The 22,710-nt window shown below is 39.4% G+C and overlaps 1 protein-coding gene across 12 annotated transcripts in view; it reads right to left on the reverse strand.

Annotated features, from left to right (window-relative positions):
* Positions 1–22,710, reverse strand: part of Frmpd4 (FERM and PDZ domain containing 4) — a 946,095-nt gene that overhangs the window by 44,809 nt on the left and 878,576 nt on the right. For all 12 annotated transcript variants that reach the window (XM_029473443.1, XM_029473452.1, XM_021153413.2 and 9 more), the window contains one exon: positions 5,776–5,821. In XM_029473443.1, coding sequence (XP_029329303.1) covers positions 5,776–5,821 — 46 coding nt within the window. The remainder of the gene's footprint in view (positions 1–5,775; positions 5,822–22,710) is intronic.

Consider the following 22,710-nt stretch of genomic DNA (forward strand, 5'->3'; position numbering starts at 1 on the left):
AAGTAGGTAGAGATTTCTTTTCTGTATGTTTCTATAACCTGGCCTTCAGCTTCATGCCTGTAATCTGTGATCTTAGATCTTACTGTGCAGAGTAGGGAGGAGTCTTTGACTTCCAATTTAGAGTTGAATTCCTGACTTCATGGTCTTCCTTATCATACATGTGCATTGTATCTGGGACTTCTTCCCTGTACCTCTGGAAATTAAGAGCTCTTCCACAAAAATTGTAAATGCAATAGAAGCATCTACTTAGAAGGGTGCTGGGAAGAAGGGGGATTCCTCCTACATGGCCTTGGTCAATTCAATTAATCTGAAAATCATCCTGGTATAATTTTTTAGTGAAACTTGAAGAAAAGAGATCTCCCTCCCATCTATTGACACCATCACTGATTAGAAAACGAAAGAAACCTTCATGCTCCATTGGATTTAACAGGTAGTCAGATGATTTCTTGTTTGTGATCTACAAGGGTCAAATATTTTCAGCTGTCTAGGGTGCATATATATTTGCATGCACCTTAGTCTGCAGGCATTGACACTTTTGTACAACACACTGTAGTAACTGATCCTTGAATCTCCATAAAAGCTTAACCTGATATATATTACATTAAAATCATGGCTGCAAAGCCATTGATCATGACCCATACTTCTCTTTTTAAAGTTAAATAACAAAAAAATTTAAAATATTCTCAACCTTACCAAATACACACATTCTGGAAATCAATTATGTTATTTAAAATGATAGAGTGGATACACACACACACACACACACACACACACACACACGTATAAAATGTGGTATGTCCATAAACTAGAATATTATTCAATCATAAAAAGAAAGTACTGATGGATGATATAATCTTGAAAACATGGTACTTAATAAAAGGATCAGAGCAAATATTATATAATTATACTTCTGTGAAACAACTGTGAAAACAGAGATAGAAAGTTTGGAGCAGGGGCAGAAGAAAAAGGAGGAATGAAGGTTTCATAGATATAGGATTTCCTTTAGGAGTAATGAGACATTTTTACAACAAGATAACAGTGATGCTTAATACATCTTGGATGCCATTGGACTGAAAACAGGGTCCCCAGTGAAGGAGTTAGAGAAAGGACCCAAGGAGCTGAAGGGGTCTGCAGCCCCATGGGAGAAACAACAATATGAACTAGCCAGTACCCTGAGAGTTCCCAGGGACTAAACCACCAACCAAAGAGTGGAACTCATGGCTCCAGCTGCATGTGCAGCAGAGGATGGCCTAGTGAAACATCAATGGGAGGAGAGGCCCTTTGTCCTGTGAAAGCTGTATGCCCTGGTATGGGGAAATGCCAGGGCCAGAAAGCTGAAGTGGGTGTGTTGTTGAGCAGGGGGAGGGGGAAGGGGATAGGGGGAGGGGGAAGGGGATAGGGGGAGGGGGAAGGGGATAGGGGGAGGGTGTTTTTCAGAGAGGGAACCAGGAAAGGGGATACCATCTAAATGTAAATAAAGAAAATATCCAATAAAAAACCCACATCTTGGATGTATTTAATACTGGTGAATTGTACAGTTGAAAATGGTATACTGTATATAATGCATGAATATTTTATTATAATACAAAATCATTCTTAAGAATATGCAATGACAAATATGTATGTTTGGGGGTAGATATTTTGGATTGACATTGGGAGAATACCACGTTTATTTATTTTTGAGACAGGGTTTTGCTATAATTTCCCAGGACCTGAAATTAGAAGTGCAGGTCAGGCTTCAGTCAGCTTGCAATCCTTCAGGAACACCCTTGCTGGCTCTTGAATGAAGGTTGGCAGCACCGTGCTAGATGATGTGTTCCTAACAGTCCCCTGCATACCTTTCTACACCTATCAGAATCTTGAGCTGTATCTTAGAAGATTTGATAGATGGATGATTTTTGTTCAGAAGCTTCACATTCATCCACTTACACAAGCCATTTTAACGAGAATGGCTGACGTCTTAATAAAGAAAACAAAACTCCAAAAGGACTCTGAATGAGTGCCAGTGTTCAGCAAGCACTGCGTGAGATTTAGAAGCCATACTGCAGTGCTGGAGCAGTGTGACAATGGTGTGTTCTCATCGGTGTCTGTGTAATTATAGGCCAAGTTTAGTGATGATTAACGAGCAAATCATACGGTGGTGAGTTGATTTGCTTTTGAGATGCCATTTTTTAGCTGAAGGAGAAACATTAGTCTTCCTTAATGATTCTGAGCAGCAGTATTTACACTGGCACAATAAGTTTAGCACAAGTAGAGTGGCTGCAATAAAGACACCAGAAGAGACATGACTCACAGGCTGAGATGTCTTAATACAGCAACGCATGACTTCTCTAGCATTGTTTGGCAATAAAATGTTCAACTCAGTCAAGGTACCATATACTTAACTTGTGCCTTTGAAGGTTTGAGTTCTCTGTGAATTCTGGTTTTTCAATTTAGTAACTTACTGTATATTTCTAGAATAATCTACACAACTCCTTGCCTCAGTAATAAGGTATATTTATCAGAACTGACTCTTGAGATGTGTATCATTTGATATGATTTTTAGAAATAGTGATGTTACTCAGTTTTGTTGAAAACACAGCATGATTTGTCCATGTTATGGTTTTAATATGAAATTTCCTTATAGGGTCATGTTTTGAACACTTGGCCCTAACCTAGTAGTGCTGCTTGAGGACGTGATAGAAACTTAGGCAATCAGTGGAGGAAATGTGTCACTGGGTATGATGCTTAATATGGCTTGTTAACTTGACAGGCTCAGGAGGCACCTAGGAGTCAAACTTCTGACCCTGTGTCTGAATATTTACCTAGATTAGGGTCACTGAGTTGTGAAGACTCACCTGGCCTATGGGCAATATCATACCATGAATTGTGGTCCTGGACTGAATAAAAAGAGACAGAGGTGAAAGTTAAGTGAGCCTCCATCTCGCTCTGCTTCCTGTCTGTAAATACAGTAAGGCCACTTGTCTCGAGCTCCTGACACCATGATAGACTGTTTCTTCAAACTGTGAGTTGAGACAAACCCTTCTTCCTTTAAGTTGTTTTTGCCTCAGCAAAAGGAAAACCCTAGGAAAGTGCCTTTGAAGGTTTGACCTGCTTTCCAGACCCTTCTCTCTGTTTGCTTCCAGTTTGTCATGAGGGAAACAGTTTCTTCATCTGTCCCCATTATCCCTGTCATGATACTTTGTCCAACCGTGTGCCCAGAACCAATGGAGCTGAGGCCTGTATACAGAAACCTCTGAAATTGCCAGCCAAAGTAAACCTTTGTCCTTTCAATTGTCTCCTAGGGACTTTGCTCACAGGGTGTCCTTCTTCTCCACCCCCAATCAGGTAACTCAGCCCCTCCCCCTACCTCTAATCTCTCTTGTAATTGGATGTAGCCAATTTTATTCAATCAATAGTTTTAAGTCAAGGAACAAAGTTTGCAGAACAAAACCTCATAAATATAAGAATTCACTCTAGGCCTAGACTTTCAGGCACAGAATTTAACATTATAATACATAGCAGCAGACCAAACCTTAACAAACAACTATCTCCAACTCTAGTTCCAGGAGATCTGATGCCCTCTTCTAGCCTCCATAAGCACTGCATACATACACATGGTATACAAAAAAACCATCCATATATATAAAATAAAAGATTGAAAGACCTCAAAATTTTAAACTGCTGTCTTGATGATAAAAACATGAAAAGCCTCCAAGAAGTCTACCTAATGAGAGTTGGCAACACAGTGGCTTGCTTACTCTGGTGGCTGGAGTTTCAGGTGGATGGGATAGTGCAAAGCAATTATGAACACAGTTTTAACCCATATTCACTTCTTTTTGTTAGTCAATATACTACGGGATGACATTAGCTGAAATACCCAACAGCAGGGAGATAGAACCTGAAGAGACCACCTATAGTAGATAGACATGCCAGACCCCTTGTATGGGTCGGGGTCAACCACCCATCTCAAAATTTTTAACCCAGAATTGTCCCTGTTTAAAGGAAATGTAGGGACAAAATGGAGCAGAGGCTGAAGGAAAGGTCATCCAGAGACTATCCCACCATGTGATCCATTCTATCAGTAGACACCAAACCCTGGCACTATTGCTGATGCCAAGATGTGCTTGTAGATAGAAGCTGTTATGGCTGTTCTCTGAGAGGCTCTGTCAGCACTTGACTAAGACGGATGCAGATACTCACAGCCAACCATTGGACAGAGCTCAGGGACCCCATTGGGAGAGTTATTAGAAGGGCTGAAGTAGCTGAAGGGGATTGCAACCCTATAGGAAGAACAACAGCATCAATTGGACCTCAGAGAGCTCCCAGGGACTGAACCACCAACCAAAGAATATACATGGGTGAGTCCATGGCTCCTGCTACATATGTTTCAGGGGACTGCCTCATCTGGAAACAGTGGGAGAGGAGGTGCTTGGTCCTGAGAAGGCTTGATGCCCCAGAGAAGGGGGATGCTAAAGGGGCAAGGTGGGAGTAGGTGAGTGGGTAGGGGAGCACCCTCTTAGAGTCAAAGGGGAGGGGTATGGGGTGGTTGGTTCATGGTGAGGAGAATGGGAAGGGACATAACATTTGAAATGTGGACAATGATTAATAAAAAAGTTCTTATACATTTTAAAGATATGGCAAAGTAAAGAGAAAATTCAGGGGAAAGAATGTAAATTTGAGAGATGGGAGTCAAAACAGCACCCAGCGTCACACTGTACTTGGAATATACATATTACTTTATGAAGATCATGCATGGAAGCTATGCTGGTTAGATTCTCTGCCTGTCTACAAAAAGCCCAACCAGATACTGGATGTAAAGACATTTTCAAGTCATAAGAAGCCTATAGAAACAGAGAAGTTAGCAGTTGCCTGGGCTGGATGGTAGGAACATGGATTAACTCGAAGTGAAGTGAAAATCAGGGATTATAGTGGGGTGATGGAACATTTTGAAACTGGACTATGGTGGTGATTGCATTCTTCACTGATTTGCAAAGATCTTTGAATTACACATGTAAAAGAAGTGAATTGCATACCATGAAGATTATGATTTTTTTTTTAAGAATTGGATTTGAATTGGGTTTGAGGGTGTAGCTCCGTTGGTAGTGTGCTAGCCTAGAACAGGGCAAGGCCCCAGGTTCAATTCTCAGTACTTTATAAACTAGATGTTGTGATGAATGCCTGTAATCCTATCACTAGAGGTGCACATAGAAGGATCAGAAGTACAGGGTCATCTTTTGACTATATAGTGAACTTAGACCACCAGCCTGAGATACATGAAACCAAGTCAAAGAGAAACAGAAACATAAGAAATGAAAGCAGTATGATTGTAATCAGTTTCTCCCTCTTAACCAAGGTATCCGAACTCAAATTCTGACTATGGCATTTCTCTCATCCCTCCTTTGAAATGGGCTTAATTACCCAGCTCTCTACCAAAATAATTAGATGGGGACAAGAATAAGACTTTCACACAACTTCCTGTAATTAGATATTCCCATGAGACTTGTGATTCGGAAGCTGGCAAACAAGAAAGTCTTAGGTTTTGTCTTAGTTTGCAGATGTGAAATGCTCACAGGCCTGCAGAGTTGATTGTCTTTCAGGATATTTAGGGAGTGTGGTACTTTTCACACCAATGAATGGTTTTAGTAACACAGAACACAATAGAAATGATCAAGATTGTTTAAGCTTGCATTGTGAACACATGCTATTTGTCTCCACTGTTATTCATCCTGGTGGCTTTCAGGAGACCAGAAGCCCAAGAACAATGAATGGCACTTTTTCTCACAGAACACTTACTGGATAGGGCTGAATGACAGTGAGCAGAATCGATTCTTTGCAGCTCCTGTAAGAGAGAAAAACAAACAGATTTACCTAACGTGCAAAGCACAGAAGTAAAGAGGGACAAGTTTTCTTTTAAGAGGAAATGTGTGTGGTTTGTTGGTAAATGTTCCTTGGGCTTCCAGGGCAGAGTAAATGAAATAACTCAGAAGAGGGCTTCAGAGCACAGAGAAACCCCCAATCAAGTGTTTCCTGAGTGCAACAAACCATCCAATTGACAGCTTCCTAGGCAGTCCTTACCAGCCATCTGATTTGTATGGCCAAGAAATGGAGCCTCAGAATCAAACTTGCTGAGGGAAGAATGATTTTAGAAGCACTGAACTCAGTCAGCCTCGAGACAGTTCCTGGTTCTGAAAATTGATTCTCTCCTTCTGATTTTCCTATAGCTTACTTTTCTCTGCTGCTTGAAAATTTGTTGATTTCTTTGAGGGGAGATATTTTAAAACATTCTCTCAATGCATGAAATGTGTTCTCAGGAAAAGCTTCATGGAAGAGAAACATCCCTGAAGGTTGTTTACTTTAAAATGGTAACACTGCCAACCATTGTTTCTCATACTGCACAACTCAGTTCTTGAAATGCCCAGGACCAGAGCTGCTAAGTATTTCTGACAGGCAACAACTGGGAAATAGTGTTCACAGCAGGAAGCACCTCACAGCTAGAGCAGAACAATGGACTAAAATGGCTCATTTAATTTCCTCCAAGCAACCCAAACCCTCGAAGAAAAATCATATTACGGGTTATAATATTCTCTTCCCTTTTTGTGTTCTTTTAATATCCTAAATCAAAGCCACTTGCTATTGTGCCAAAGCAGAGTTGACTATTTCTACATTAGGGTTCAATGAATTACCTGTCTTTGTTATTTATTGACCAAATGAGTGAGGTGAATTCTGTTCTCGTGGAGAAACCACGGCAAATTGCATTTCTCACCCCCATGCAACTGTGGGCCAGCACTCGCTCTGCATGGTCAGACTGATCTACTGACTCCTAGGTGATGAATGTATGTCCCTTGTCCCTTGAGCTAGAGAGTGTGGTGGGGAAGAGAGGGGTGTTTGCAATGAGAAGAGGATCTAGATCTTACAACTCCAGGAAGAAGCCGCACACTAGGATGCTGATAATACTGACAGGTGGATAGCACAGTGATGCTGATGATACTGACAGGTGGATAGCACAGCACTGTCGGCCTGATAACTCCTACAATTCCTCAGATTTGCTGGCTGGCAGAGTGCCCAGTAACTGCAGTAGGCAGAACAGCAGTATATAATCAAGCCAGGTTTCAGTGGGTGTGAGAAAGGATTATGGACTACTGGGGGCTATTGGGCGGAGCCACTGAGGATCATTAGGTCAGGCTTGGTGGTTTAAGGAAAGCAAAACAAAACACTATAACCTAGCCAGTGCATCCTAGCTTTGTTTCACAAAGGAATTCTGACTTCCTCTTTTAAGGAATTGTAGACAAAAACGTTCTCTGTATCAGAATGTATGGTGGTGACATGCTGAAAGTATAAGGGGAGTCCATTTCAGGGGTAGCAGATAAAAAGCAAATAAGCATTTTGTTCCCTATTCTAAGGAGGAACGTATCCACTCATTGGTCTTCCAGACACACAGTTTGGAGCTAAGATGAAAGGATAGATTATCCAGAGACTAACCCACCTGGGGATCCATCCCATAATCAGCCACCAAACCCAGACACTATTGCATATGGCAGCAAGATTTTGATGAAGGGACCCTGGTATAGCTGTCTCGTATGAGGCTATGCCAGTTCATGGCAAATACAGAAGTGGACACAGGACCCCCAATGGAGAAGCTAGAGAAAGTACTCAAGGAGCTAAAGGGGTCTGCAACCCTATAGGTGGAACAACAATATGAACTAACCAATACCCCCAGAGCTCGTGTCTCTAGCTGCATATGTATCAATAGATGGCCTAGTCAGCCATTATTGGGAAGAGAGGCCCCTTGGTATTGCAAACTTTATATGCCCCAGTACAGGGGAATGCTAGGGCCAAGAAGTGGGAGTGGGTGGGTAGGGGAGCAGGGCAGGGGGAGGGTATAGGGAACTTTCAGGATAGCATTTGAAATTTGAAATGTATATAAAGGAAATATCTAATAAAATATTTTTTAAAAAGCAAATGGGCAGAAAGCAACACAAAAAGAAGGAAATGACTACAGCTTAGTTTTCACTTATTGGTCAAAGGAAAAAAATACACTTTTTACAGATAAGAAATATAGGGATGAGCAGACAGTTTAGGCAATAATGTGTTTGATGAACAAGCATAAAGACCCAAGTTCAAACTCCAGTAATCTCTCTTTCTGTCTCTATCTCTGTCTCTGTCTATCTCTCCATTTCTCTGCTCTCTCTCTCTCTCTCTCTCTCTCTCTCTCTCTCTCTCTCTCTCTCTCTCTCCAGCAGGCTGGAGGCACATGCATACAATCCTAGCACTGGGGAAGGAGAGAGATTCCTAAGGTTCATTGGCCATAGAGCCTAGGCTACTTGGAGAGTTTCAGGCCAACAAAAGAGACATTATCTCAGAAAGAAAGAAAGAAAGAAAGAAAGAAAGAAAGAAAGAAAGAAAGAAAGAAAGAAAGAAAGAAAGAAAGAGAAAGGAAAAGAAAAGAAAAGAAAAGAAAAGAAAGAAAAGAAAAGAAAAGTAAAGAAAAGAAAAGAAAAGAAAAGAAAAGAAAAGAAAAGAAAAGAAAAGAAAAGAAAAGAAAAAATTCTTGAGGACACTTGACTTACAAACACATTCACAGAACACATGCCTATGTACCTTTACCCACAAGAGCACCCACACAAATGTCAACACATATATACATATGCATACAAATAATGAAATAATACGCAGAGATCAGTGTCTCTCTCAACCCTTATTAGAGAAGATTCTTTTTGTAGTAGATGGTGATTAACATGGAGACTCACAACTGGTCAATGAACAGAGAATATAAGACTGTGGAGTGCTCAGCTTTAAAGAGCACACCTAATCCCCCCAAATCAAGGCTCAGGAATACGTACAGAAGAGAGGGCAGAAATCTTGTACGAGCCAGAAGTGTTGGATGATTGCAGTTAAATGGTATCTTCTGAACTTAGAAGGTTTCTGTACACATGATCTCATAGTAGCTGTGACTACATGTGCAAGACCTGCACATGATCAAGCCAGCCAAAATATCATCATGGATGATCTAGGTGGCTCATGAAATCCTACCCCTAGCTGAGGAGCTATTGGTAGTTGATTAATGGCAGGCAGATGGAAAGTCAGTTTCCTTCAAGGATGCTACTTTGAGAGGGCACTGCAGTAGGTGGCACTACACCATGCACATACTGGCAGTACTAAATAGGTCCTGGGGCTGAAAAAGAAAAGAGGACCTGAAGTTGGAAAGGAAAGCATGTTTTATCAACATGTTCTCATCTTAATGGTGGGGAGAGGAAATCTGATTGTCTGATTCCAATATTCACATACAATCAGCTGCTCCTAGAGGATGAATCCCCAGGATCCATGTGTGTGTGTGTGTGTATGAAATCATCAAACAATAGCTAGTTAGAACTGTGCATATACAAGTATATTCTAAAATATTTATTCAATTCGAATATGTAAACAAAACTTTGGAATGCCGTTTTATTTAATTTCAAATTATAGTCTATTAAAAAGCAAACACATTCACATAAATTACTAGGATTCCTGAGTGTGGCAGCAAAGTCAGACTCATCTACTCTACTTAGCCTATTATGTCCCAACTTGCTCCCAAAGAACTCAGTATTTGGCAAAGGATCCTGGGAATGCATCCTCTGGGACCAGCTGATTGGTTGTGAATGTTGGAATCAACCAATCAGATTTCCTCTCTCCAGCAGCTAAGAGAGCTAGAAGGCAGGACACCTGAGTACAGGATGCAGATAGCCTGAATCTCTGAACAATTCTCATTCTGTCATTCCTGGGTGCTGTATCTTCACTGCTCCATTAGAAATAAGATAATTGATGTCAAATTTCTCAGTGTGATATCTATCATCATTCAAGGGAAGAGTTTTTACCTCTGTTTTCTCTCATCGGTAGGTACTTAATCATCACCTGCCAGACAAGAAGAATTAACTCCACTGTGTTTCAGATCCCTTAGGATTCTTAACCCAATCTTAGGAAGAAAAAAAAAAAAAAACCAGACAATCAGATCCACATGTGTTCATGTGTTAAAGGATATCAAATGGATTTAGACGGCTTTAGTGGGACCCCACACCAATAGACACTACTCACCTCCACAGGCAAAGGGAGGGTGCTGTGAGACATTAACTAAGGATATTGAAAACCAGAATTCTTATCATTAACTCTTTACTCTCTTTGCAGTCTATCTTTTTGTCTTTGTAAAAAACCCAAAACAGGCAACAGGGAGAGACATTTGAAGCACCAAATGCCCAGAGAGCAGAGGATACATTTGTGAAATGTCTGACCTTCCATTGTGGTGTGATACCTGGGGCAAGTAATAGAAGGCACAGTGTCAGTGTGGGATCAGACCATTTTATGAAGGCTTCCTGATAGCTTATCTGCTAATTTTAGGGGGTCAGATGACCTTAGAAGAAATATATGAAAGCTGAGATACTTTAGTGTAGCAACCTGTAGGTTTAGTCTGACCCAAGGAGGCTACAAGTGCAGTCTCTCAACAGAAAAGTCATCCAGAAATCCACAGAAAGCACCCACAAGAACCAATGATGATTCTCATCAATGGATAGAGGAAAGTAGTGCTTAGCTACACCAGTACTGACCAAGTGAGAACTTCCTATCTTTTATGTCACCACTTTGGCCAGCATTATGATACTTTCAATGAATCTAAAGCTAGAAAAGAATGTTGGAAGACAAAGTATCATCTATGATGTTCCTTAATGCTTTGCAGGTTTCCCAGGCTCTAAGCAGGACAAATGAGAACTTTTGTGGATTTTAACCATAATATCACAATTGAACACTGTAATTATACAGTACAAATTGTTGTGATTGCAAATGTACTAATGAGTGGAGAATATTATGAACCTGTTTAATACATTTTGGAGACCTCCTTAAGGCTCTTTCTGTTGTTAGAATTAGACCCAGGGAGGTGTTGTGAATGGACAATGATGTAAAAACACTATTGCCTTGTGATTGCACCTTCTAAGACCTGTTTGCCACATTTGTCCCCAAATTCTCTTTAATTATATGGGCTTGAATAAATGATTTTCTTTTCTCTGAATTCAAGCAATTCTTGACTAATAGGCTCAAATTCTAACAAGGAGTAATGGAAACATGCATATAAGATTGGAGGCTAATGATCAGAGCACAGGACACTGGGGAGATGGCTAAATGGATAAAGGCATGCACTGCACTAATCTGGAGTCCCAAGTTCAACCCGTGGAACTCATATAACAAAGTCAGATGCAGAGGTAGGAGTTAGAAACAGTTTTCCAAAATTTTGCATGCCAACCAGCCCTGAATACATGGTGCAGCAGCAGAAACAAGAAGTGCCTCAACAAGGTGAAAGACAAGAACCAGGTCACAAAAGTTGTCCTCTGACCCTCACACATGTACCTCAGTACACACACACACACACACACACACACACACACACACACACACACACCCTACATAAAATATTTTCAAAGATCATTGCAACTCATCAGACAATGCATGCAGTAAGGAATGGGAGAGTAGATGGAACAATAGATGGAGTCAAGGACTGCTTTCCTTTCAAACAGCACTCAGTATTAGCATATGTATTCATTGACTCTGGTCAAGGGAGCTGATGTATGTAGTACATCTGTTCTTGGGAGTAAAGGAGACATTGGACAAAGACTCTCATTGCTCATCTTAGATGGCAATAAACAAACAACGTAACTGAATTCACTTTCTATTGTCCCTATAACACATCAGTAAATATTAGTAGCTTGAGATACAAATTTACTGTTTTATTTCTGTGACTGTCAGAAGTTAGGTTAAGATTTTCATGTGCTAAATATGAAGGTACAGAAACAAAGGCAGCATGCACAGGGCTTGCGAAGGGTTGACCCAGATGCGGTCCTCAAAGTGAACAGAGAAGTGAACACATGCTCCTATCCCTAACTCAGAAGATTTCTTCAACTGATAAACACTTGCAATATATATACATATATATATTGCAAGTGTTTATATATATATTATATATATATATATATTGCAAGTGTTTATATATATATATATATATATATATATATATATATATATATATATAATAGGTGCAACAAAGCTAGAGAAGAGAAATATGGGGGTGGGGTGTGGGAGAAGGTTTCAATCAGGGAGGAGTGATAGGGGTGGGGAAATGAGGAGAAAGGAGAAGTTTTAACCAAAATGGAGGAAGCATGAAAATACTGCATGGCAACCTGTGATCATGCAAACCAATAAATGTAAAAGATAATAGCAACACATGAGATATGCAAAAACAGGCTAGGAGAATATGTCAAGGAAAGATTTAAGTAGAGATGGGAAAAATGAGGGAAACAGGTAAGTTAACCTGACCTAAGGTTTTACTATACTTTATAACAACACTCCACTAGTTTGTGGGTTAATGAAAGAACTTTTAAGAGGGAGAATAAACAGAGGAATCACATGTGGACAAACAAAGCTAAGCTGTTCCTAGAAGACATGGTGCCAGAAAATCTCAGTGCTAGGCATTGGTTACCTCTTTATGACTGTTGATAAAGAAGTCCCCAGAGGCACCCCTAGCAAGATAAGATATTGCCATTTTCCTTGGTTGTCCATGAAAACAAGATAAGGCTCTCTTGCTGATGATTCCACACATTTTGGGACAGAGAGATGTCAATTCAACAGGGCCACCTTTTTCATCAAAGCTAGCAAAAAGGAGCCAGTGGTATGATAGTTGCAATCTTATATAGCATCATTATGGAAGTGATATGATTTTTACTGTATTCTGTTGGTTGGAAACAAGTCATGGGCCCAGTGATGTTAAGAATATAGGGGAATACATAATGCTATGAATACAAAGAGGCAAAGATCTTAGCCAGTCTTACATTCTGTTTGCCAGGATGATAAAGGAAGACCTGTGACCAAGTGTCTTAGTTTCTTTTCCAGTTGCTGTGATAAAACACCTTTAAAAAGTGACCTAAGTGTATTATTTTCTTTTTCTGTTGTTGTGATAAGACACTATGACAAAGGTAACTTAAAAAAGAAAGAGTTTACTTGGGTTTTATGGTTCCAGAAGGATAAGAGTTTATAATGGTAGGGGAGCCTGACATATATGGCTACAGGAGCAGCAAGCTAACGGTTCACATCTAGAACCAAAAGCACAAAAGGTTTTATATATATATATATATATGTGTGTGTGTGTGTGTGTACATATATATATATATATATATATATACATATACATATATATGAGAGATAGAGAGATGGGTCTCTAAATGGCATGAGGCTTTACGCTTTCAAAGCCTATCTTCAGTGACATAGTTTTTCCAGCAAGTCCATACCTCCTAAACTACCTAAACAGTGCAATCAACTGGGGACCAAGTCCATGACTACAGGGGGGCATCTCATTCAAACAATCATGCTAAAGATAACAAGAATTTATTCTGATTCACAGTTCAAGAGCCCAGTCCCAGCTCATTTTTGCAGGGAAGTCAAAATAGAAGTAGGGAGGAGCTTAAGCAGCTGGTCACAATCAGAAAGCAGAAAGCAATGAAACATGCCAATCCTCTGCTCTGTTTTTCCTGTTACCTACTCCAACCAGGGAATGTTGCCACCCACACTGGTAAAATCTTCCAAGGTCAATTAATACAATCAAGATAGGTGCCCAGAAGGCAGGCCCAGAGGCCCTTCTCTAAGATGATTCTAAGATGATTCTATATTCTGGCAAGTTGACAATGCCCCTTATCAAGAGCACTTTCTACCTATGACTTCTCCTCATACAGATTTATTTACCTGCCAATCACCACAAGAAGCATTGATCATCATACCTTGTTAATTTGACAATAGGAAATGTTTAAAAAATGTGTTCGTTGTGTTAAAAATCTTTGCGCATGTTGTAATGTTCTATAATTTGCCTAAAACATAACCTAGATTGATTTTCAATTTCATAATTTACGGCAAGCAGTTATCTAAATTGAAATGAAGTATTATAAAATGATATTTGTCATTAAGACTGGAGATATGTTTCTCTTGTGTTTTTTCTCATCCAATCATTATTGAATTATAACCTGCCAGGGAAGAAATTTTAACTCTATAATATTTTGTATTCCTTAATATTCCCAATAATATAATCCTAGGGTAAAATATAAGCCTCTTTAAAATTGTTTCAGCAGAAAGATAGAATCAGTAATGGAAGAGCGAACATTCAAGCAAGCAGATAACCTCTTTTTAGGAAGGCCTAAAATAGCTTGAGGCTTTTAAACATCCAGGCAGAAGCACATTTAAAGAAGTATTTTATAATAAGTTCCAACAAAAATTTCTACTTTTGTGGAGTAATTTCAAGTTTTAGTGCCAATTTTTTTTTCACATATCTGGGTTGTTAAAATGTTGACTTGCTAATGTGGACAGGGGAGATTCCATATAGTCCAAGACTTAGATGAAGAGCTATAGGTAGTTAAGAGTGGCTGAGAGAGGGAGAATTGATTGTACCCAGGAATAAGCTCCTGCATAGGATGTACCAAGTGGTTAGCCCTGGGCACATGCACATAGAGGCAACTCTAAAGGAACTCATTAGATTGTGTGTGTGTGTGTGTGNGCGTGCATGTGTTTGTGTGTATATATACACAATAATAATTAAATAAAATATCATTGTTTTAGGACACAGAGGAGCTTGATGGGTTGGAGATGGGTGGAAATGTTTTCAATACAGTGTTTATGTACAAATTTCTCAAAATTAAAAAAAAAACTCATTTGAATCCCTGAATCTTAGTGTTGTCATCCCATAGGGGAAAATACAGTTTAACCCTCCTAGACCATCTTTGCCAAATTTACTTTCAGTTCCTCTGTTTTCATTTCTTTGAAAGAAGCCTTGTCCTTTGAGACCTGTTTGGTACACCCAGTACAATCATATGCCTTGTATAATTTCATTGGATGTGTTATGTAGATGTCAGCAAAGAAGGTGAAGAACCTTGTCTTTTTTCCCCATTAACTTATTTGTTCACTTTATATCCTCATTACAGTGCCCTGTCTCCTCCTAGTTTCCCCTCATGTGGCTCCCTCCCATCCCGTCCCTTTCATCTCTGAGAAGGGGGAGGTCCCCCCAGGGTACAAAGACACCTTGGTACCTCAAGTCACTGCAGGACTAGCCATATCCTTGAAGTAAATTTTCCTGGTTTCTAGACTCAGTTAGGTCATAATGATGTTTTGCTGGGGCAGACATGTGAAAGAATATTTTGCTGAAGCAGACACAGGTGAGAGGATGCTTTGATGAGGCAGACATGTAAAAGAATATCTAACCAGTACCCCCAGAGCTCATGTCTCTAGCTGCATATGTAGCAGAAGATCCCCAGTACTGGGGAACACCAGGGCCAAGAAGTGGGAGTTGGTGGATAGGGGAGCAGGGTGGGGGGAGGGTATAGGGAACTTTCGGGATAACACTTGAAATGTAAATAAAGAAAATATCTAACAAAAAAAGAATATCTTATGTTTAGAAAGAATATAAATATGACCACAGATGGTGGGACAAGGCTCATGGTTTAGTGTGCTTTACTAGTCTTCTCTGATGACTATGGTCTTGTATTGGTTAGCCTTACATCATGTTGCTAATCTTCACTTGTCATGACTTCATAGAGAGGAATTTACCAAAGAACTTCTTGTGATATTCTAGCATTTTCTTACTACTTTCACATACTCTTGCTGATAAGGTGGAGTCTTGCAGGTTATTCTGGATTGAGCTGATTTGATTCTGAATTGAGCTGCTGATTTATATGTGGTGTCTGCCAGGTGGACTGGACTGTGGCTGCTGATTCATGTTTGTTGGTCTGCTAGTAGACTGAACTGCTGCTATCCTGACAATGAAAGTTGGAATTGACCCAAAGAACTATTGCTAAACAGCTCCACTTCTCCTGTATCCTATTAACCTTACTTTTTCACTACCTCTGGTGGGTGGTGGGCTAGTAGGGAAGTTAAAACATTTTAAGAACCCGTATTAAAGTAGGTTATGAAAAGTCTAGGCCTACATATCCTTTCCCATAGAGGCCAGACAAGACAATACAATTAGGGGATAGGATGCATAGGCAAACAACAGAGTCAGGAACAGTACCCCCTCCAGTTGTTGAGGGACCTGCATGAAGACCAAGCTGCATATTTGCTACATATGTTAAGGAGCCTGGGTTCAACACATGTATATTCTTTGATTGGTTGTTTAGTCTCTGCGAGTTCCCAAGGGTCCAGGTTAGTTGACCCAGTTGTTTTTCTTGTGGAATCTTTATCCCCTCCTGGTCTATCAGTCCTTCCCCCTACTCTTCCACAAGACTGTTGAGCTCAATTTAATGTTTGGCTGTTAGTCTCTGCATCTGTTTTAGTCAATCAGCTTCTAGGTGGAGCCTCACAGAGATCTATCCCATGGGCTGGAACCAATCCCTGACTCCATAAATGATGCTCTGTTATGCTTATAGACTGGAGCTTAGCATAACTGTCCTCTGAGAGACTCCACCAAGCAGAACCTTGAATTTTTAATGAAGTATAGTTTTCTGTATTAAATCTATCTGAGCAACCCCAACTAACACTGGGGATTGGAACCAGACCCTAGGGTATTCTAGGTAAGTGCTTTACCACCAAACCCCTAAATTCCCTCTGAACAATGAAGCTAAGATGACACTCTCAATTCCTTAGAGCAACATAGTTTGGTACCTTTCTTTAACTGCCTTTCTCATTTTATAGTTAGATTATTTTAGTTCTTCACTGTGTAATCAAATGAGCATGTGCAATTATATATTTCCCTTCTACACCAACTAATTAGATCCCTTGATCCAACTCAGAGTCTGATATGAATTTAACTGCATCTAGATTTCCTCAGAGATTTTAAAAATGAATGGAAATAAAACTCAAGCAACATAAATCAGCAGAAGGACATTATTTATAAAAATTTAAGTGTCCTTTCTTAAAAAAATTAAGTCTAGACAAGTAAACAGTTGGACTTTCAACCTTAAAAGTAGAAGGAATCAATCTGTGAAGGCTAGAAGGTTAAGTTTTAAAAGGCAAATAAAGAGGTAATTTAGGGCTGTGGATGAAAGGGTTTTGTAAATTGTAAAATGACATTTTAACATAACTCAAGAGACTGTTCTGTACTGTTGGTATTTAGAAGGCAGTGTGGTAAGGCACAGCAAGAGAGATTTGATCTTGTATTTCTAAGCTAAGCAAGCACAAATATAACATTCTTATTCTCATACTTCAGAGTTCTTAAAAGAGATTAGAAAAATTATTCTCTCCTGCATGCTAGTGCATGCCAGCCCTTGATCTCTCAGCTTGTTGGTGGCCACTGTTGATGGCAACAATAACCAAGTAACTGCATTTCTTCAATGACCTGATTCCAAAGGGCCTTCCCTCAGTCCTGGGGTATTTTGAAACAGAGCCTCTTGCTTTCTTTCCATTTTCTTGATTTGAACCAAGACATGGGAAATAAACAAGAAGATTCTTTTGACTGAATAACCAGTTATAACACAGTGTCAGTCTAATCAGTCACCGACAAAGCTGGAGGAAGTAGTGTCACCTGCCACTTTCAAAAATGTAACCACAGGACTAAAGTTAGAATAGGTCCTAGGGTTCCATCTAGATGACCTCTGTAGTAGTCTGAATAGAGATTATAATTATCCACTGAATCAATTCCTCAATAGGTATTGAAGCCATTACTCAGAAAAAATGGAGATATCCAGAAAAAGAGTGAGCCTTCAGAAAAGGTCAGCCAGTTAGAGCTGTGTTCTATCCTGATCTTGATGAAGCATCGACTCTCTGCCTATTGTTGCAGAAGCCTGCCATTTAACTTATACTGGCAAAGGAAAGTGATGAGAGCATTCGTCATCTCAGGTATGTTCTAGTGTTGCTGTGGAAGAAATTGTGCAAAATGAAGTCATCATAGTCATATGGGTAATAAAGGTAGACAGAAACTGAATTAAAGGGTCCACTTGTGGGGTGGGGCATTGGCTCTTGCAGAGGACTCAGGTTTGATTCCCAGTACTGACATAATGGCTGTAACTTCAGTTCCAGGAATCCAATACCTTCATATAGCCTCTTCAGTCACTTGGCATACATGTGGTACACAGTGCATACATGAAGGCTAAACACTCATACACATAGAGTAAAAAAATAAAGCTTTAAAAATACTACACTTGTGTAGTAGGATGGACTTGACTTTTACGAATTGTTCTGAAAATATCTCCCCTACTACCACTTACTTTGGCAAGAAGTTCCATTGGCAGTTAAGAAGACCACCAGTTTACTTACCAGTGGAACCAGCAAGGGGAATTTAATGAAACTTCTTTAGGAAGCAATACATTCATCCCCCAGTACTTAACAACTCAATCATCCTTTCCCATTAGTGATACAAAGGCTTCAAAGATGGACTTTAGTCACAACTGGTATTCACACTTCCCTATAGTCTATACCTCTTGACCCTTAACTATTCGTGTAAGTATCTTGAATATACAGCGTATTATATAAAAGTGGTAATGCACAACCTCTAGGTCTTGTTTGGAAGAATTTGAAAAGCCTTGTGCCATCCACAAGGGTACCTTAGAATGCTTGATTTGGAAGAAGCCAGCTACCATGTGCATATCCCAACAACCCTGTGACCCCCATTCTTTGAAGTAGTTAAGTAAAGCAGTTTGAAGAGAGAGCAGATGTCTGGCCATCCCTAGCAATTTCAGAAATCCAACCCCTGTGAATGCCTGGCCCAATCAAGCCTTTAGATGAGTCCTGCCACAGCTGTCATTTAACTGTAGCTACACTTAAGAGACCTCACTAAGAGCCATCTGGATGAGAAGAGCCATTTTATATAACCAGGAGGTACTGAATGATTTTATTAAGCTATCATGTGTATTTTCTAGACATCAACAGATAACCAGAACATCACTTCCTCAAAATGAATGTGAAGAGTATATATTTAAAATAACAGAAAAAGGGGTAAAAAGGATTTGAATTGGAACATGTTCCCAGTATCAAGCAAGGAAAAAAAAATACCAAAGCTAATGGCTCCCCAGTATGTATGACTTATACTCCAACCAACAAAACACAAACTAAACAACTGAACAGAAATGCCAAGAGCATCTTAGGCAAACATATTGTCAGGAGGAACATAATGTTCTTACTGTTGGGGACAGGGTTAACACAACTGTAACTTTAATTATGGATTTTTGTAGATTGGGGTTGAAGAAGGAAACAAACACTAATAAATTAGGGGAGAGGACAGGACTCAATTAACATTTTGGATGAAAGCTGTCCTTAAAGAATAATTTGGAGAGCACAAGTAGAATTGCATTGCAGGGTCCAGATCTGAATTACAAACAGAAAGGATCAAAGTCCTTTGTAATTTTCAGGTTCACTTTAAACATACAATAAATAACTTGAATAAAACCAAGAGAGAAACAAGATTCATTTGCAATATAACTTCACATTAGATATATTTTAAAAAGATTTTTAAATGAGTATGAGTGTTTTGTCTGTATGCATATATACATACCTCATGCATGCTTGGTATCTATGAAGATATGAAGATAGGAACTGGAATTAAAGATGGTTATATGCCACCATGAAATATCTGGAAATTGAACCTGGGTCCTCTGCAAGAGCACTAGATATTCTTATCTTCTAAGCCAACTCCTTTTCTTCTAAGACACATTTTTTTGCTTAGGCTGTGATTTTTTTTTCATGAAGTATATTAGGGTGTTAGAGTTTAAATTAATATAGCTGGTATAGTGATTATCACAATTAACATTTTAATAAAATTGTTTCAAATACTTTCTTTTAGTAAATTTTTAAACAACTCTTCCAATAAATTTTAGGTTCTGCCACTTGGAATTTAGAGACTGCTGCTAAGAAGGCTTTGTTTACACATGGTCTGTTTTCCTGTGGATGTAATTGTTTTGCTCATTAATTTATGAACGAATACTGTCTGTGGCTTTTGAACTACTTATTTAACTAATGGAAGGAAATGGCCCTTCCATTGAAGATGTAACAGAAAATAGGATCTGTCAAGGGAACACTATCTTACACACGTATAATACAAAATAGCTCTCACTTGAATCATCCCTTTAGCAAATGTTTCCTGAGTACCTACCTCAGGCCAGTCTTTTGAGAAACAACAGTGGCTGGTTTTTGTTAGATGTTTTCTTTACTTACATTGCAAGTTTTATCCCCTTTCCTCATTTCCCCTCTGAAATCCCCCTATCCCACCCCTACCCCTGCTCACTAACCCACCCACTCCTGCTTCCCTATCCTAACATTCCCCTACACTGGGTTATTGAGCCTTCACAAGACCAAGGGCCTCTCCTCTCATTGATGTCCCACAAAGCCTTCCTTTGCTACATATGTGGCTGGAGACATGGGTCTCTCCATGTGTACCCTTTAGTTGGTGGTTTAGTCCCTGGGAACTCTGGGGGTACTGGTTGATTCATATTGTTGTTCCTCCTGTGGGGCTACAAACCCCTTCAGCTCCTTGTAGTCTTCTCTAGCTCCTCCATTGGGGACCCTGTGCTCAGTCCAATGGATGGCTGTGAGTATCCACTTCTGTATTTGGCAGACTCTGGCAGAGCTTCTCATCAGTGACTCTTAATAGGGGGTAATTTTCACCACAGGGTATAGGCATTTAGAAATGTCTGCATCAACTAGGAGAAGTGCTAATAGGTAGGCCAGGTATGCTGATAAACATCCTTAAATGCTGAGGAGAAAACTGGGGACATATGCTTTGTACATATGAGGAGCTGTGTTTAATACCCAGAACCTATGTACAAAAAAAGTTTAACATGATAGTAGACACTTCGAACCCTGGTGCTAAGAAAGTGAACATAGAACGCTTAGAAGATTCCCTGGGTCTTGCTGGTCAGTCAGTTCAGCTTAATTGGAGAGTTTCAGGCCAGTGAGAGGCCTTGTCCTCCAAAAACCATGGACAGTTTTTATGGTGTCTGAGGAAAGACACCATAGTTTGTCCTCTGTCCTCAATACCCATGGACACATGTGTATTCATATACAGATACATAAACACACCATTAAATATTTATAATAATTCTATATAGCACATAATGCCAGTAACAAGAATGGAAGATCTTTGAGCTGTATCATAAATAAAAATAGACAATGGATTACCTAACATGACAGACTTAACCTTCTAGAGAGGGAAGACATTCAATTAAAAATAATGAGATTTGAGAAGTCTTGCCTGATTCTTGGTTGATGTTTCAATTTTCCCAGGAGATGTTTAAAACTATGGATACTATAAAACCTTATAGAGTATCTGAACATAAGCACTATATAACCTTGACAATGAATCTAATTACCCAAGACAGATACTATGGTGGCTTGAAGGAGCAATGTCTCCCATAATAAGGAGCATTTTAACTCTTAATATCCCAATTTGGTAGCATTATTTGAGAAGTTTTAGGTGGTGCAGCTCTGCCTGTTGGAGGAAGTATATCACTTTGGTGAATTTTTTCTCTCTTTTTTATTAGATAGTTTCTTCATTTATATTTCAAATGCTATCCCCTTTCGTAGTTTCCTCTACAAAATTCCCCTATATCCTCCCCCTGCTCTGCTCTTGAACCCACCCACTTCTGCTTCCTGGCCCTAGCATTCCCCTGTACTGGGACATATAATCTTCGCAAGACCAAGGGCCTTTCCTCCCATTGATGGCCGACTAGTCCACCCTCTGCTACATATGCAACTGAGTTTAGAAACCTCTCAGTGCTTCATGTTTTCTCCTACTTTGTGCTTGCTTTTAAGGATGTAAGCTCTCAGCTTCATGTCTCTGCCTCCATGTTTGCTACTCACTGCCATGTTTCTTTTATGATAGACTCTTGTCCTTCTGTAACTGAAAGCATAAATGAACTCTTTATAAGTTCCTTGGTCATGGTGTTTTATAACAGCAGTAGAAAAATATTGACCACATTTACTAAGTGCCTAATGGATAGGTATCTGACACAGTGTAGCTACATATGGGTCAAAGAGATAATTCAAACCTCTCCATAGATGTGAACAGGGCCATGTAAAATTTTATCAAATTACTCAGAAGAGTGTGCACAATTTAAATCTTTTGAATTTTCATTCCTGTGATGTTCTATTTAATAGTTTTAGACTGGAGTTGAGCACAGGTGACTGAAACTATGGGACACAAAACAGGAGGAAAGTGGAGACATGGTGAACTACATGAAATGACGGACAGTTAAGATGGTGTGGCAAAAGAGGCTAGGATGCAACTTATTCCAGAAGCAGAGGTAGTGAACGAACCTGAACATGCTCATGTTAATAGAGCAATAGGCTAATAAATGCAGAATTCCCTGAAGATACCAACTATAAGGAAACCTTACCAAATTGAACTCCTCTGTTTAAAAACAAGGAACATTACCAACCTGAAAGATTCATTTGTAGTTCAATGGTATTTCTAAAACAGAAAATATTCAGTATGTTATGTATTTGCTTTTCTTGTTCAGTTTTTAATATTTCCACTAGAAGCTATCTATAAAAAATACTTTTTGACAGTCAGGGAAGTTTAATATTAATTGAGTAAATCCCCTACAGTTGATAAAAATATAAATATAAGATATTATAAATATAAATAAATATAATATGGTGTTGGGATAAAACCAGGCCATTTGTGCATGTTAAATTGGATCTCATTAAGAGGTGCTGCCCCTCAACAGAGGAATGGATACAGAAAATGTGATACATTTACACAATGGAGTACTACTCAGCTATTAAAAAGAATGAATTTATGAAATTCCTAGG

Source organism: Mus caroli, chromosome X, assembly GCF_900094665.2.
Source record: "Mus caroli chromosome X, CAROLI_EIJ_v1.1, whole genome shotgun sequence".
NCBI lineage: Eukaryota > Metazoa > Chordata > Mammalia > Rodentia > Muridae > Mus > Mus caroli.